Raw genomic sequence first — 16,018 nt, 5'->3', positions numbered from 1 at the left:
GGTTATTTAACAATGGGTAATAGATGGTAAACAATGAGAGTAAACAAGAGGTATGGATAAACTAATCCTTCTCAAATTGAAAAGCTGTAACTGTTCAGGTTCCTCAGATATCAGAATCATCAGAATCAATCTGATCTTCAAGATTCAAGATTCATTTTAATTGTCATTTGGACCCCTTGAGGTCCAAACGGCCATTCGAATGCCGTTTCTGCAGCCATATCCATTACAAACAAATAGATCCCAAGACATCTAACTCCCTCTTAAATTTGCATCAACTACCCTCTGTGGCAGAGAGTTCCAGAGATCACCACTCGCTGTGATGAAAAAAGTTCCAAAAAAAAGATTTCCCCCTTATCCTTAAGCTTATCTCTCCCCACATGCACTCTGCTTCTAGCCTGTCCCCCCTTAAGATTTTGTCAGTTTCTATAGTCTTCTGACCCAAACATTATTCTCCAGTCTTTCACATAAGACAGTCCTGACATGCAGTGGGGAACGGCACTCCCTCTATGGCAATGGTCTTAATACCAAAACTGCACAATACTCCAGGTGTGGTATCATTAGTATACAACTAGTAAACCTGTATTACTCAAATCCTCTTGCTAGAAAAGCAACATGCCATTCGCTTTCTTTACTGCTGCTGCTGCATTTTTCACACAAATGACACCCAGGTCACAAAGTGCATGGACCGTTTAGATAATAATCAGCTTTCCCCGCATCTATGGAGAGTAAATGGATAACCTGACATTTCAGGATTAAACGGCACTGCCAAACTTTTTCAGACTAAAGAAAGGTCCTAACCTGAAAGGTAACATATCCATGTTCTCCAGAGATGCTGCCTGACCCACTGAATTACTCCAGCACCTGGTATCCTTTTTTTTTTGCCATATTATGTTTTCTGATCATACAAGTGCAAAATAGGTTGCCTCATTTATAAAATTGGGTGATATAGACATGTAATCACTGGCAAAAAGTCTTGTCCCAGATGGGAGTATTAAGAGCATAGAATGTACAAGGTTCTCTAGAATGATAACTTGAAAAAGGAACTGCTGATGCTGTTTTAAAGTAGTATTAAAGGCCAGCATCTATGGATGTTGGATAAGGCATTCTGTGGGACACTTTTTCAGACTAAAGAAAGGTCCTAACCTGAAAGGTAACCTATCCATGTTCTCCAGAGATGCTGCCTGACCCACTGAATTACTCCAGCACTTGGTATCCTTTTTTTTTTTGCCATATTATGTTTTCTGATCATACAAGTGCAAAATAGGTTGCCTCATTTATAAAATTGGGGATATAGACATGTAATCAATGGCAAAAACATGTCAGATGGGGTATTAAGAGCATTGTAGGGTTCTCTAGGATAACGTGAAAAACAAAGTAGTATTAAAATATTGATGTTTGGCATTCTGTGGTACAGTTTTGTTTGCATATAAGAAATAATGGACAAAATTATGTGCAACATTATGAGAGGAATAGATCGGGTAGATGCACGGTGCCCCTTGCCCAGAGTAGGGGAATCGAGGACCAGAGGGAATAGGTTCAAGAATAAGGGGAAAAGATTGAATAGGAATCCGAGGGGTAACCTTTTCACATAAATGGTGGTGGGTGTATAGTAGGGAGATTTGGCATGGTGCCAGGAAACAAAGGTGACCATTTTGGAAGAAGATGTGGAATCATTTCTTCTTTCAGAGGGTTGTGAAGACTTGTAATTTTCTGCTCTGAGTGCTGTGGGTGTTGATCTTGATATGCTGATATATGACATATTCAACATTGATATTTTCAGGGTTGAGATAAACAGGGCAATTTCTCACTTTATTTTCATATTTCCTTCAGGAGGCCATTCAGTCCTGGATGGCCCTCAAGCATTCCTATTAGGACACTTACTTCCCTATTCTCACTCATGTGCCATTATATCCAATCTACAGGAGGGATTAACAGTAGCTGATTAACCAACCAGAGATGTCAGTGAAACTAAAGGTCCCATGGAGAACTCATCGCCACAGGGAGAACGTGCAGTCTCACACAAACAATACTCGAGATCTAGGTTGAAACTGAGTTTGCTTGAGCTGTGTGGAAGCAGCACAGCCTCTCCATGGTTATGGGAAGTGGGCAGGAAAATTGAAGCTAGAAATAATATTAGTCATGATCTTCCCCCTCCAACCTGCTACCCCCTACTTTCAGTCTGAGGAAGGGTTTCTTCCCGAAATGTCACTTTTACCTTTCCTCCAGAGATGCTACCATATCCGCTGAGTTACTCCTGTACTTTGTGTCTCTCTTTTGCATAAAACCGCATTTGCAGTTCTTTGTTTCTACTCAATCTATGTCAGTGATATACAGTATCAATAAACCGCCTGCTGCTATTTCTTGTATTGATACATTCTTATTTAAGGGTGGCACAGTGGTTTCTCACAGCTCCAGTGACCCGAGTTCAATCCAGACATGAATGTTATAACAGACTGTGCTCACAACGTTTAAAATTACTTTGTATCACAGCGGGACAGGCAGCATCTCTGCAGAGAAGGAATGGGTTGGCTCGAGACCCTTCTTCAGACTGGTTAGAGACAAGGGAAATGAGAGATACAGACAGTGATGTGGAGAGATAAAGAACAATGAATGAGAGTTATGCAAAACAGTTCTGTTCCAAACTATGTAGGAAAGAACTGCAGATGCTGGTTTAAATCGAAGGTAGACTCAAAATGCTGGAGTAACTAAGTAGGACAGACAGCATCTCCGGAGAGAAGGAATGGTGGACATTTGGGGTCGAGATCCTTCTTCAGACTGATGTCACGGGAGTGGGCGGGATAAAGATAGAATGTAGTCAGAGACAGTAACACTGGTGGTAGAACTGGGAAAGGGGAGGGGATGGAGAGAGAGGGGAAGCAAGGGCTATTTGAAGTTAGAGAAGTCAATGTTCATACTGCTAGGGTGTAGGCTCCCCAAGCAAAATATGAGGTGCTGTTCCTCCAATTTGCGCTGGGCTTCACTCTGACAATGGAGGAGGCCCAGGACAGAAAGGTCAGATTGAGAATGGGAGGGGGAGTAAAAGTGCTGAGCAACCGGGAGATCAGTTGGGTTAAGGCAGACTGAGCGGAGGTGTTCAGCGAAACGATCGCCGAGCCTGCACTTGGTCTCGCCAATGTACCGAAGTTGACACCTGGAACAGCGGATACAGTAGATGAGCTTGGTTCACTTGCACCTCCTCCAACCTCATCTACTGTATCCACCGTTCCAGGTTTCAACTTCTGGACATCGGCGAGACTAAGCGCAGGCTCGGCGATTGTTTTGCTGAACATCTCCTACTCCCCAGATATCAGTTCGAAGAAGGGTCTCGACCCGAAACGTCGCCCATTCCTTCTCTCCAGAGATTCTGCCTGTCCACTGAGTTACTCCAGCATTTTTTGTCTATCTGTTCCAAACTGTATTGTATCTCAGAACACATTAAATAAACATGATTGAGAGCCAAATCTCCTTCATCATATCAATGTAAGTAGCTTATTTTTCTTCCACCTGATCATCATTGATGTAACTTTTTTCTTGTAATTTCAGAAATTCATGAAGAAATGGATTCTAGCCCACTTGAAATTGAACAAGGCAAGGCAACCAACTAATCTAGTTTGAACCCACTTTCGTACCTATTGCAAACATGCTTATAGAGATATGGGTCCCCCTCCATTTCAGATGCAACCCACCACCTCTCTTGCAAGAAAGATACCAATGATCCAAAAATCTGTATCCCTGTGCCCCACACCAACTCCTCAGCCATGCATTCATCTGTTTTATCTTCCCATTCATACCTTTATTAACACATGGTCCTGAGAGTAATCCCAAGATTACTTGGCTTGACGTCCTGTTTTGAATCTTTCGACTCGCTACCTATATCCACTGTAGAGTACCTCATGCCTTCCCTATTTATGTTATTTGTACTAAAATGCACAATGAGCTCTGGCTACTCGTCAGGGGTTGTTCGGGGCTTCTGTGGATGTGTCATTGTTCTCCTGTCAAATCATGCATGATTACTCGCCCTCTGCCTCTGCAGCCACGCCAAGACATCATGGACACTGGCACCAGCCTTTCATGCATGATTTGACAGGAGAACAATGACACGTCCACAGAAGCCCCGAACAACCCCACCAGGACCAGAGGGTGTGAGCGAGAGGGAGAGTTTGAGTTGGCTGGGTCACTATTCCATGAAGAGTAGGAGGATGAGGGGAGATCTTATAGAGATATACAAAATCATGAGAGGAATAGATCGGGTAGATGCAGTATTTTATCCAGAGTAGGAGAATCAAGGACCAGAGGACATGGGTTCATAGTGAAGGGGAAAATATTTAATAGGAATCCGAGGGGTAGCATTTTCACACAGGTGGGTGTGTGGATCAAGCTGCCAGAGGAGGTAGTTGAGGCTGGGACTATCCAATCATTTAAGAAACAGTTGAACAGGTACATGGATAGTTGGTTACACAAAAAAGCTGGAGAAACTCAGCGGGTGCAGCAGCATCTATGGAGCGAAGGAAATAGGCAACGTTTCGGGCCGAAACCCTTCTTCAGACTTCAGACATGGATAGGACAGGTTTGGAGGGTTATGGACCCAGCACAGGCAACTGGGACTAGGTTACCCGCGACATTGTTGGCCGGTGTGGGCGAGTTGGGCCGAGGGGCCCGTTTGTACACTGTATTAATCTATGACACTATGACTTAATGACCCTGTGACCTCCGTCTCTGTTCATGTAATCATCCCCCCTCCAAATTCAATTGAATGTACAGGAGATAGAAAAAATACTTGTTTGAGAGGTGCTTCAACAATAATCTCTCGTCCAACATCAACAAAACCAAGGAACTAATTGTTGTCTTTTGAGATAGGAAGTCGGGAAACTACGTTTCAGGTTTTATTGGTGAAATTCCTCTGCATTAACATCATTGATAACTGGTCCAAGGCCCAGTACATAGATTTAATCATGAAGAAGGTGCACCAATGCTACTTTCTTGCAAGTTTCAAGTGATTTGGCATGTCACCAAACATTCACCAAGAATGACCTACATTTTTTGATTAACTCATGGCCACAGGGAGAACGTGCAGTTTCACACAAGCAATACTCAAGGTCTGGGTTGAATCTGGGTTACTTGAGCTGGGAAGGAAGCAGCATTGTCTGCCCAAGGAAATGGGAAATGTGCAGGCAAATGGAAAATTGTAACAAGAAATAAGATTAGTCCTGATCTCTCCCATCCAACCTTTGGGACCTCACAGCCTTCGAGACCTCATGCTACGTGGAACATTATTGATCTGTCTTGCAATTTTCTATGCATTCTTTGCCAGGCAGTTCTGTTCCAAGCTCAATTGGATCTCAGGACAAATTAAATAAAATTATTGAGAGCCAAAGTTCCTTAACCAATTCAATGTTAGTAGCTTATTTGTCTTCCACCTGATCAGCATTGCTGTAAATTTTTTTGTTGTAATTTCAGAAGTTCATGAAGAAAAGGATTCTGCCCCCCCTGAAATTGAACAAGGCAAGGCAACCAGCTTATCTAGTTTGAACCCACTTTAGTACCTATGGTTATAAAGATATGGGTCCCCCTCCAGTTCAGATGCAACCCACCACCTTTCTCGCAAAAGAGATACCAATGGTCCAAAAATCTGTATCCTTGTGCCTCACGCCAACTCCTCAGCCATGCATTCATCTGCTTTATTTACCCATTCCTACCTTTATTAACACATGGTACTGGGAGTAATCCCAAGATTACTTGGCTTGACGTCCTATTTTGAATCTTGACTAGCTACCTATATTCACTCTGGAGTACCTCATTCCTTTTCCTATTTGTACCAAAATGCACAATGATCTCTGGCTACTCACCCTCTCCCTTGAACACATACTGCAGCCACTCCAAGATATTCTGGACACTGGCACCAACCTTTCATGCATGTTTTGTCTTCCACCTGATCAGCATAATGTAATTTTTTTTTGTAATTTCAGAAATTCATGAAGAAACGGATTCTAACCCCTCTGAAATTGAACAAGGCAAGGCAACCAGCTAATCTAGTTTGAAACCACTTTGGTGCCTATTGCAAACATGGTCACAAAGATATGGGTCCCCCTCCAGTTCAGATGCAACCCACCACCTCTGCAAATGAAATACCAATAGTCCAAAAAACTGTATCCCTGTGCCCCACGCTGACTCCTCAGCCATGCATTCATCTGCTTTATTTACCCATTCCTACCTTCATTAACACATGGTACTGGGAGTAATCCCAAGATTACTTGGCTTGACGTCCTGATTTGAATCTTTTGACTAGCTACCTATATTCACTCTGGAGTACCTCATTCATTTTCCTATTGATATTATTTGTACCAAAATGTAAAAGAGCTCTGGCTACTCACCCTCTGTCTTGAGCACATCCTGCAGCAACTCCAAGACATCCTGGACACTGGAACCAGTCTTTCATGCATGTTTTGACAGCAGAACAATGACACGTCTACTGAAGCCCCAAACAACCCCTGGCGACCCTGTGACCCTAGTCTTTTTTCACGTAATCATCCCCTCCAAATTCAATACCAAACTCCAAGACCCTGGCTTCTATTTGCAACTGGATCCATGACTTCCTTATTGGGAGGCCTCAACTAATATGGATCAGGAACAATATCTCCTCCTCACTGCCTCACTAACCATCAACACTCATGTACTTCAAGACTTCTTGCTTAGCCCCCCCCCCCCCCCCCCCCCCCCCCCCCCCCCCCCCCCACTATTTTCTTTATATCCAAGATTGTGTGACATAGCACGGCTTAAATGCCATCTAAACATTTGCTGACAACATATCTGTTGTTGGCCAAATCACAGGGTATGATGAGTGAATGTACAGGAGAGAGATAAAATATTTGTTTGAGTGATGCTGTAATTATGCTCCTCGAGCTAACCCCACTTAATCTAGTTCAGTAAACACCGAGTCAAGCACTGGACGACTAGACTTTATTTTATGAAACAATAACGAAAACAATACCGAACCACTGCAGGATCAAGCCTTGTTTCAGCTTGTCCAAGTCCTTCAGCCTCGTGCAAGCAGATACCTCCAAAAGGTTACGCAGTCCCAAGCGCCCCTCCACAAGAACAACAAGGATCCTCGTGGGGTTACCTTTTATAGGTCATCGAACACTGTGGGGCAGAACTACATGGGAGTGGTAACCCCTATAAACCAATCACAGATATCGATTACATTAAAGTGTTATTGATAGCTACCCAACCCAATTACAGAGCACCCCATTACAATGTTTGTACAGAAGCTTCTGGAAAGAAGTCAGTTAACCCAAATAATGCAACATTCTCTTGGGGAGTATAAACAATTCAAACAAGGCTTCACACTTCAGCCAATCATCAAACACTAACACAAACACCTTGCAACATTATTAACAGTATTTACAGCCCTTCTGCAGTTGGCCAATCCTGATAATGCATCTGCAACACCTTCATCTCTACAAAGCCTTCATACATTTTAACAATAGGGAGGACATCTGGACCTCACCTTATCTGATATTTCAATCTAGGACCCAGACTTTCTGGTACCGGCTCGCAGCTTGCAGCTTTACACAGAAATTGACCAAGCAGGCCCTGCATATGCAAAGATCCTCCATTTTATAATAACTCTATTTTGGTCAATATTAACAGTGCCACAACGATAATTTCTCATTCAACATCAACAAAACCAAGGAACTATTTGTTGTCTTTAGAGATGGGATGTCGGGAAACTATGTGCCAGCTTTTATTGGTGAAATTCCTGTGCATTAACATCTTTGATAACCGGTCCAGGGCCCAGCACATAGATGTAATCATGAAGAAGGTGCACCAATGCCTATACTTTCTAAAGTTTAAACTGATTTAGCATGTCACCAAAAATTCACCAAGAATACCCGAGAGTAGCTTATTGACCTAGCAGAAATGGCAGTGAAACTAAATCACCCCAAGAGAACTCATGGCCACAGAGAGAACGTGCAGTTTCACACAAGCAATACGCAAGGTCTGGGTTGAATCTGGGTTGCTTGAGCTGTGAAGGAAGCAGCATTGTCTGCCCAAGGGTATGGGAAGTGGGCAGGAAAATGGAAAATTGTAACTAGAAATAAGATTAGTCCTGATCTCTCCCCTCCATCTTCGGGACCTCACAGCCTTCGAGACCTCATGCTACGTGAAACATTATTGATCTGTCTTGCAATTTTCCATGCATTCTTTGCCAGGCAGTTCTGTTCCGAGCTCAATTGGATCTCAGAACAAATTAAATACAATGATTGAGAGCCAAAGCTCCTTAACCATATCAATGTGAGTAGCTTATTTGTCTTCCACCTGATCAGCATTGCTGTAAATTCTTTTTTGTAATTTCAGATGTTCGTGAAGAAATGGATTCTGGCCCCCCTGAAATTGAACAAGGCAAGGCAACCAGCTAATCTAGTTTGAACCCCCTTTAGTACCTATTGCAAACATGGTCATAAAGATATGGGCCCCCCTCCAGTTCAGATGCAACCCACCACCTTTCTTGCAAAAGAGATACCAATGGTTCTTCTGTGGCAGATAATTCCACAAATTCACAATTCTCTGGGTGAAAACGTTTTTTCTCATCTCAGTTTTAAATGGCCTCCCCTTTCCTCTTAGACCAGCTCTTAACCTGGGGCTCGAGACCCTCGTGGGAGTCGTTTGAGGGTTTTCCAGGGGTCATGAAGGGGTTATAAATAACATATCAATTTGTTGAGCCCATTTTTAGGTACCTAACAAAGGTACATACCACACACAGTATTTTGTTCAGGTATGTGTGTACGTATACGCACACGTACTGTGTGCGTTGCGAACCATGTCTGCCAAGAAGCGCACGTATAGTGAAGAATTTCTCAAGTTCAGCTTCACTACCATTGTTCAAAAATCCATGGTCAAGCCACAATGTGTTATCTGTGCCAAGGTTTTGAGCCACGAGTGCATGAAGCCAGGCAAACTGAAGATCCATTTGGAGTCTTGTCACAGGGACCTGGCAGAGAAGGCCATAGATTAAAACGAAAAGAATTCAAGGATTCCTGCATCGATTCGATGGGTCACTGCACTCGTCAAAATGAAGCAGCTCTGGAGGCTTCATACTGGATTGCTTAACGAATCGCACAAACTAAGAAACCTCACAGCATCGGTGAAGAGCTTATCAAGCCATGCCTTTTCGAAGCAGCAAAGTTGGTGCTGGGGGAACAGCAGTCAAACAAGTTCGGGCATATTTCCCTTTTGAATGACAGTCAAAAGTCGAATCTCTTATATGAGTAATGATATTCTGCTGCAAGTAGTGAGCGCTGTGAAGAGCAGTCCAGTGTATTCATTGCAACTGGACGAGTCAAAAGATGTTGCCTCATGTTCCCAACTACTAGTCTACGTTTGTTACCTCGACGGAGAAGTCATGAAGGAGGAGGACCTGTTCTCTGAGCCATTGGCCACTACCACTCGGGGAGAAGATGTGTTCAGAATGCTGGAAGCCCTCATCAAACATGAGCTTGGCTGGGAACGATTTGTCAGGGTGGGTATAGATAGGGCACCTTCCATGGTCGGAAGCAGATCCAGCCTCAAAGCATTCGTAAAGGATGTCTCTCCCCATGTCTCCTTTACCCACTGCATGATACATCGCCATGCTTTAGCGATGAATACTCTCCCTCCTGGTCTTCCAGAAGTGCTTTCAGATGGGGTGAAGATTGTGAACCACATCTGAGGGAGCGCAATAAACTCTAGATTCTTCTGAGCGATGTGTGAGAAATGGGCACCGATTTCACTATTGTGATATTCCACACAGATGAGCGTTGGCTTTCACGTGGTAAAGTTCTCAATCGTGTGATTCAACTTTGAGAGTAAATAGCGCTGTTATTGGTGAGAGGGTGTACCGAGAAGAAGAATCAGTTTCATGAAAAGTCAAGTCAAGTTGTCACTGTTATTTCTTTAGCACATTTAAAAAACAACTCGTTGACCAAAGTGCTTTACATTGGTGGAGGTACTAACGTTATACAACAGTGGTTCATAGATTAAGTACATACATAAATACATACATATAGCCCTCCCTCAGAGGACGTCAAGAAAGGTTTGAGAGTAAAGATGAGTTTTAAGTCTCAACTTAAAAGAGTCGATGGAGGGGGCAGTTCTGGTGGGAAGAGGGATGCTGTTCCACAGTCTAGGAGCTGCAACCGCAAAGGCGCGGTCGCCCCTGAGCTTATGCCTAGACCGCGGGATGTTCAGTAACCCCAAGTCGGCCGATCTGAGGGACCTGGAGGTGGTGTGGTGGGTAAGCAGACTTTTGATGTAGGTGGGGGCAAGCCCGTTAAGGGCTTTGTAAACATAAAGAAGGATCTTGAAATTTATTCGGAACTGCACAGGGAGCCAGTGGAGAGAGGCCAGAATTGGGGTGATGTGGTCCCTTTTTCAGGTGCCCGTCAGGAGTCTCGCTGCGGCGTTTTGGACCAGTTGCAGGCGGGACAGGGAAGATTGGCTGATGCCAGTGTAAAGGGAGTTGCAGTAATCGAGGCAGGAGGAGATTAATGTGTTGATCTTTTCGAGGTCATCAAACTGGAGGAATTGTTTTATTTTAGCTATCGTCCGAAGCTGAAAGAAGCTAGCTTTTACCACGGCATTGACTTGTTTGTCAAATTTCAATGCTGAGTCAAATATCACGCCATGATTTTTGACGTGAGGTTTGAGTAATGGGGTAAGGCTTCCAAGGTTGCCTGCTATCGTTTTGATTGAGTCCAAGGGGCCGAGAAGAATGACCTCAGACTTACACTCGTTTAGTTGGAGGAAGTTCGGGGCCATCCAACACTTTATATCCTCGAGGCAGTGGATAAGGTTAAGTAGATTTGAACGGTTGTTGGGCTTCAGGGGGAGATAGAGTTGTGTATCGTCTGCATAGCTATGGAAGGAAATGCCGTGCCTTTGAATTACTTGGTCTAAGGGGAGCTTTTATAGGGAGAAGAGAATGGGGCCAAGTATGGCACCTTGTGGAACCCCACAGCAAAGGCTAGCTGGGGAGGAGAAAGAGTTGCCTATGTTCGTAGAGAAACTCCTACCTTTGAGATAGGAGATGAACCAGCTCAGGGCAGTGCCATCAATACCAACCATGTATCAGAGACTAATTAGGATGGTGTGGTCAACAGTATCAACTGCTGCGCTGAGGTCGAGAAGGAGCAGGATTGCAGGATTGCAAAAGATGCAGGAAGAACTGTTCATGATGAAGGTTGCTCACTTGGCTGACCTGTCACTTCAAGGAAACCTCCCCCAATGCTACACATGGCTCGTGACAAAATGGCAGCGTTCAGGAGATTCACCTTTACCAGAGAAGATTCCAGGACGGTGACACGACTATCTTCCCTGAGATGACGACTCTCCTGGATGCTACGCCAGATGCTGAATGCCATTTCCACGAGGAGATCTCAACCCACCTTTTGGCAATTCACCAAGAATACGCAAGAGTAGCTGATTAACCTACCTGAAATGGCAGTGAAACTAAATCACCCCAGGAGAACTCACGGCCACAGAGAGAACATGCAGTTTCACACTAGCAATGCTCAAGGTCTGGGTTGATTCTGGGTTGCTTGAGCTGTGAGGAAGTTGCATTACCTGCCCAAGGGTATGGGAAGTGGGCAGGAAAATAGAACATTGAGCCAAGAAATAAGATTAGTCCTGATCTCTCCACTCCACCCACCCCAACCCAATACTTTCAGTCTGTAGAAGGGTCCCAACCCAAAACATCACCTATTGTTTTTTCTCCATAGCAGCTGCCTCATCCGCTGCGTTACTATAGCACTTAGTGTCTACCATTGGTATAAACTCACAATTGCTGTTCTTCATTTCTACATGTATGACAGTGTATGATAGTGATATATTAATAAACTCCCTGCTCCTATTTCTTGCGTACTTAGTTAAATGTGCCTCACAGCTCAAGTGACCCGAGTTCACTCCTGACCTCTGGTGCTGTGTATGAAGTTGGTACATACTCACTGTGCACAATGCACATTTCCTGGCGTACTCTAAAAATGTGTGGGCTGGCAGTTGCTGCTAGTGTGTCAATTAGTGGTACAAATGGGATGGGCTGAACGAAATATGGAGAAAATAAAGTGGGTTATGGTAGGATTAATATAAATCTGAGTATGTTATGGTTGATGTGCACTCGGAGGTCCGAAGGGCATGTTTCCATGCTCTGTCTCCCTTTGACTATTGTGTTCTATCCTTGAGGCACAGTGTATGATGCAGAATTTATTGCATGGATGTTTTTACAGACTATGCCTCATGGAAACATCTAAAATAGGTGCCATTTAGCACTTCGAGCCTGCACCACCATTCATTGTGATCATGGCTGACCATCCACAATCAGGAACCCGTACCTGCTTTCTCCCCATGTCCATTGATTCCGCTAGCCCCTAGAGCTCTATCTAACTCCCTTTTAAATTATTCCATTGAATTGGCTTTTACTGCCATCTGTGGCAGAGTATTCCACAAATTCACAACTCTCTGAGTGAAAATGTTTTTTCTCATTTCAGCTTTAAATGGCGTACCCCTTTACTCTTAGACTGTGGCCCCTGGTTCTGGACTCCTACAACATTGGGAACATTTTTCCTGCATCTAGCATGTCCAGTCCTTTTATACATTTCAGTAAGATCCCCTCTCATTCTAAATTCCAGTGAATTCCAGCCCAGTCTTTCCCATCTTTCCTCATCTGACAGTTCCGCCATCCTGCGGTTAACTTTGTGAACATACGCGGCACTGCCTCATTAGCAAGGATAGCCTTCCTCAAATTGGGAGACCAAAACTGCACACAATACTCCAGATGTGGTCTCTGCAAAGGACCTCTTTACTCCAATACTCAAATCATCTCGTTATGAAGGCCAACATGCCATTAGTTTTCTTCATTGCCTGCTGTACCTGGATGTTTACTTTCATAGAGTTTAATATTACTTTGAGTTACAACCTTCGTGACCTCCTGCTACGTGAAACATTATTGATCTATCTTGCGTTCTTCCATGCATTCTTAGCCAAGCAGTTCCGTTCCAAGCTCAATTGGATCTCAGAACAAATTAAATAAAATTATATAGAGCCAAAGCTCCTTAACCACATCAATGTGTATCTTATTTGTCTTCCACCTGATCAGCATTGCTGTAATTTTTTTTTGTAATTTCAGAAATTCATGAAGAAACGGATTCCAGCCCCCCTGAAATTGAACAAGGCAAGGCAACCAGCTAATCTAGTTTGAACCCACTTTAGTACCTATTGCAAACATGGTCACAAATATACGGGTCCCCCTCCAGTTCAGATGCAACCCACCACCTCTCTTGCAAAAGAGGTACCAATAGTCCAAAAAACTGTATCCCTGTGCCCCACGCCGACTCCTCAGCCATGCATTCATCTGCTTTATTTACCCATTGCTACCTTCATTAACACATGGCACTGGGAGTAATCCCAAGATTACTTGGCTTGACGTCCTGATTTGAATCTTTTGACTAGCTACCTATATTCACTCTGGAGTACCTCATTCATTTTCCTATTGATGTTATTTGTACCAAAATGCACAGGAGCTCTGGCTAGTCACCCTCTCCCTTGAGCACATACTGCTGCAACTCCAAGACATCCTGGACACTGGCACCAGCCTTTCATGCATGATTTGACAGTAGAACAATGACACGTCTACTGAAGCCCCGAACAATCCCTGGCGACCCTATGACCTCAATCTGTTAACGTAATCATTCACTCCAAATTCAGTACCGAACTCCAAGACCTGGGCTTCTGTATTCCTTTTGTAACTGGCTCCATGACTTCCTTATTGGGAGGCCTCAACTAATACGGATCAGGAACAATATCTCCTCCTCACTGCCTCACTAACCATCAACACTGATGAACTTCAAGACTGCTTGCTTATCCCCCCCCCCCCACTACTTTCTTTATATCCAAGAATGTGTGGCACAGGACGGTGTCAATGTCATCTAAACATTTGCTGACAACATATCTGTTGTTGGCCAAATCATAGAGTATGATGAATGAATGTATAGGAGAGAAATAGAATACTTGTTGGAGGGGTGCCACAACGATAATCTCTCGTTCAACATCAACAAAACCAAGGATCTAATTGGTGTCTTTGGAGATGGGAAATCGGAAAACTATGTGCCAGTTTTCATTGGTGAAATTCCTGTGCATATTCCCTCAATATTCTTGCTATTAAGGGAGTGCAGCGTAGGTTTAGAAGGTTTATTCCTGGGATGGTGGGACTGTCATATGCTGAGAAAATGGAGCAGCTTGGCTTGTATACTCTGGAATTTAGAAGGATGGGATAGGATCTTAGTGAAAAATATAAAATTATGCCATTGAGCTGAAAAGTTCAGTGTTACTGCCAGATTTCCTGTTTTGCAACTTTGTATCGGAGTGTGTTGGAAGCTCTGAGAAATGATTTTAACTAGAAAAAACATTTTAAATCCAAAGTTTTGTTAGTTCTTTGAACATTTTCATTAATAACAAGAAATAAAGCATTAATTTTTCAGATCAGTAGATTTTGGACTCCACGGGAAAAATCTCTACCAGAATATGTAAACCTTTTTCGAGAAGATCTGATTACACACGAACAACGCACACACAAATAAATACACATCCAAGATCAGACTTTTAATAGTTACTAGACCAAGGGGGACCCGTTGGGTCCCGTCCCCTCAATGCGCGGATGTGGGGGGGGGCACATTAACCACCCCACGTGCACACAAACCACCCCCACCCATCCCCTCCCTCACAGACACACACACACTAACCACCCCCTGGATATTATATTAATATTATTAATTCACTCATTTTACCCCATCCCCTGCCCTATCCACTCACGCCTAGCTGCCAACTAGCAGGCACGGCTAGAGAGGGGGCGGGAGAAAGGGCAGGAGCAGAGAGTGGGCAGGGGCAAGGGCAGACAGGGGGCAGGGACAGGGGCAGAGAGAGGGAGGGAGGGGCAGGGGTAGAGAGAGAGAGCAGGGGTAGGGACAGAGAGAGAGGGCAATGGGCAGAGGGGGGCAGAGCAGGGGGCAGAGAGAGAGCAGGGCAGGGGCAGGAGAGGGCAGGGGCAGGAGAGGGCAGGGGCAGAGAGAGGGCAGGGGCAGGGAGAGGGCAGGGGCAGGGACAGAGAGACTGCAGGGGCAAGGGCAATGAGAGAGATGGGGCAGGGGCAGAGAAAGGGCAGGGGAAGGGGCGGAGAGAGGGCAGGGGCAGAGCGAGGACAGTGGCAGAGGCAGAGGCAGAGGTGGTGTGGGGGCAGCCTATGGCATCACACACACACACACTAACCACCCCACATGCACACAAACCACCCCCACCCACCCCCTCCCTCACAGACACACACACTAACCACCCACTGGATATTATATTAATATTATTAATTCACTCATTTTACCCCATCCCCTGCGCTATCCACTCACGCCTAGCTCCCAACTAGCAGGCACGGCTAGAGAGGGGGCGGGAGAAAGGGCAGGAGCAGAGAGGGGACAGGGACAGGGGTAGAGAGAGGGCAGGGGCTGGGGTAGAGAGAGGGCAGGGGCTGGGGTAGAGAGAGGGCAGGGGCAGAGAGGCTGCAGGGGCAAGGGCAATGAGAGATGGGGCAGGGGCAGAGAAAGGGCAGGGGAAGGGGTGGAGAGAGGGCAGAGGCAGAGGGAGGACAGAGGCAGGGGGGGTGATCGTGGCATCACATGGAAGGGCTGTTCCCGAACGCAATACTCCCTCAATCCAGCTCCGGGCTCCAGCTCCAGCTCCAGCTCCAGCTCCAGGCGCCAGAGCGAGGCCAGGGGGAGAGAGTCTTCAACTATGATCTTTGGTCATCAGTCCACGATTGATTAATAACTCGAGAAATAAACCATTAATTTTTCAGATAAGGCGATTTTTGAATTCACGGGACGAATCTCTACCAGAATTTACGTTAGCCCGTCGTTTTATCGAAAAGCTGTGAATATACACACACACACACACACACATCCAAGATCAGAGTTTTAATAGTTACTAGACCAAAGGGGACCTG

At 44.8% G+C, this 16,018-nt stretch overlaps 1 protein-coding gene across 1 annotated transcript in view; it reads left to right on the top strand.

Annotated features, from left to right (window-relative positions):
• Positions 1-16,018, top strand: part of LOC129696043 (lipoxygenase homology domain-containing protein 1-like) — a 185,140-nt gene that overhangs the window by 120,967 nt on the left and 48,155 nt on the right. The window contains exons 28-32 of the mRNA XM_055633450.1: positions 3,544-3,588; positions 5,967-6,011; positions 8,359-8,403; positions 9,246-9,524; positions 13,160-13,204. Coding sequence (XP_055489425.1) covers positions 3,544-3,588; positions 5,967-6,011; positions 8,359-8,403; positions 9,246-9,524; positions 13,160-13,204 — 459 coding nt within the window. The remainder of the gene's footprint in view (positions 1-3,543; positions 3,589-5,966; positions 6,012-8,358; positions 8,404-9,245; positions 9,525-13,159; positions 13,205-16,018) is intronic.

This window comes from Leucoraja erinacea, chromosome 4 (assembly GCF_028641065.1).
Source record: "Leucoraja erinacea ecotype New England chromosome 4, Leri_hhj_1, whole genome shotgun sequence".
Classification (NCBI taxonomy): Eukaryota; Metazoa; Chordata; class Chondrichthyes; order Rajiformes; family Rajidae; genus Leucoraja; species Leucoraja erinaceus.
This window is presented reverse-complemented; position numbering and strand designations above follow the sequence as displayed.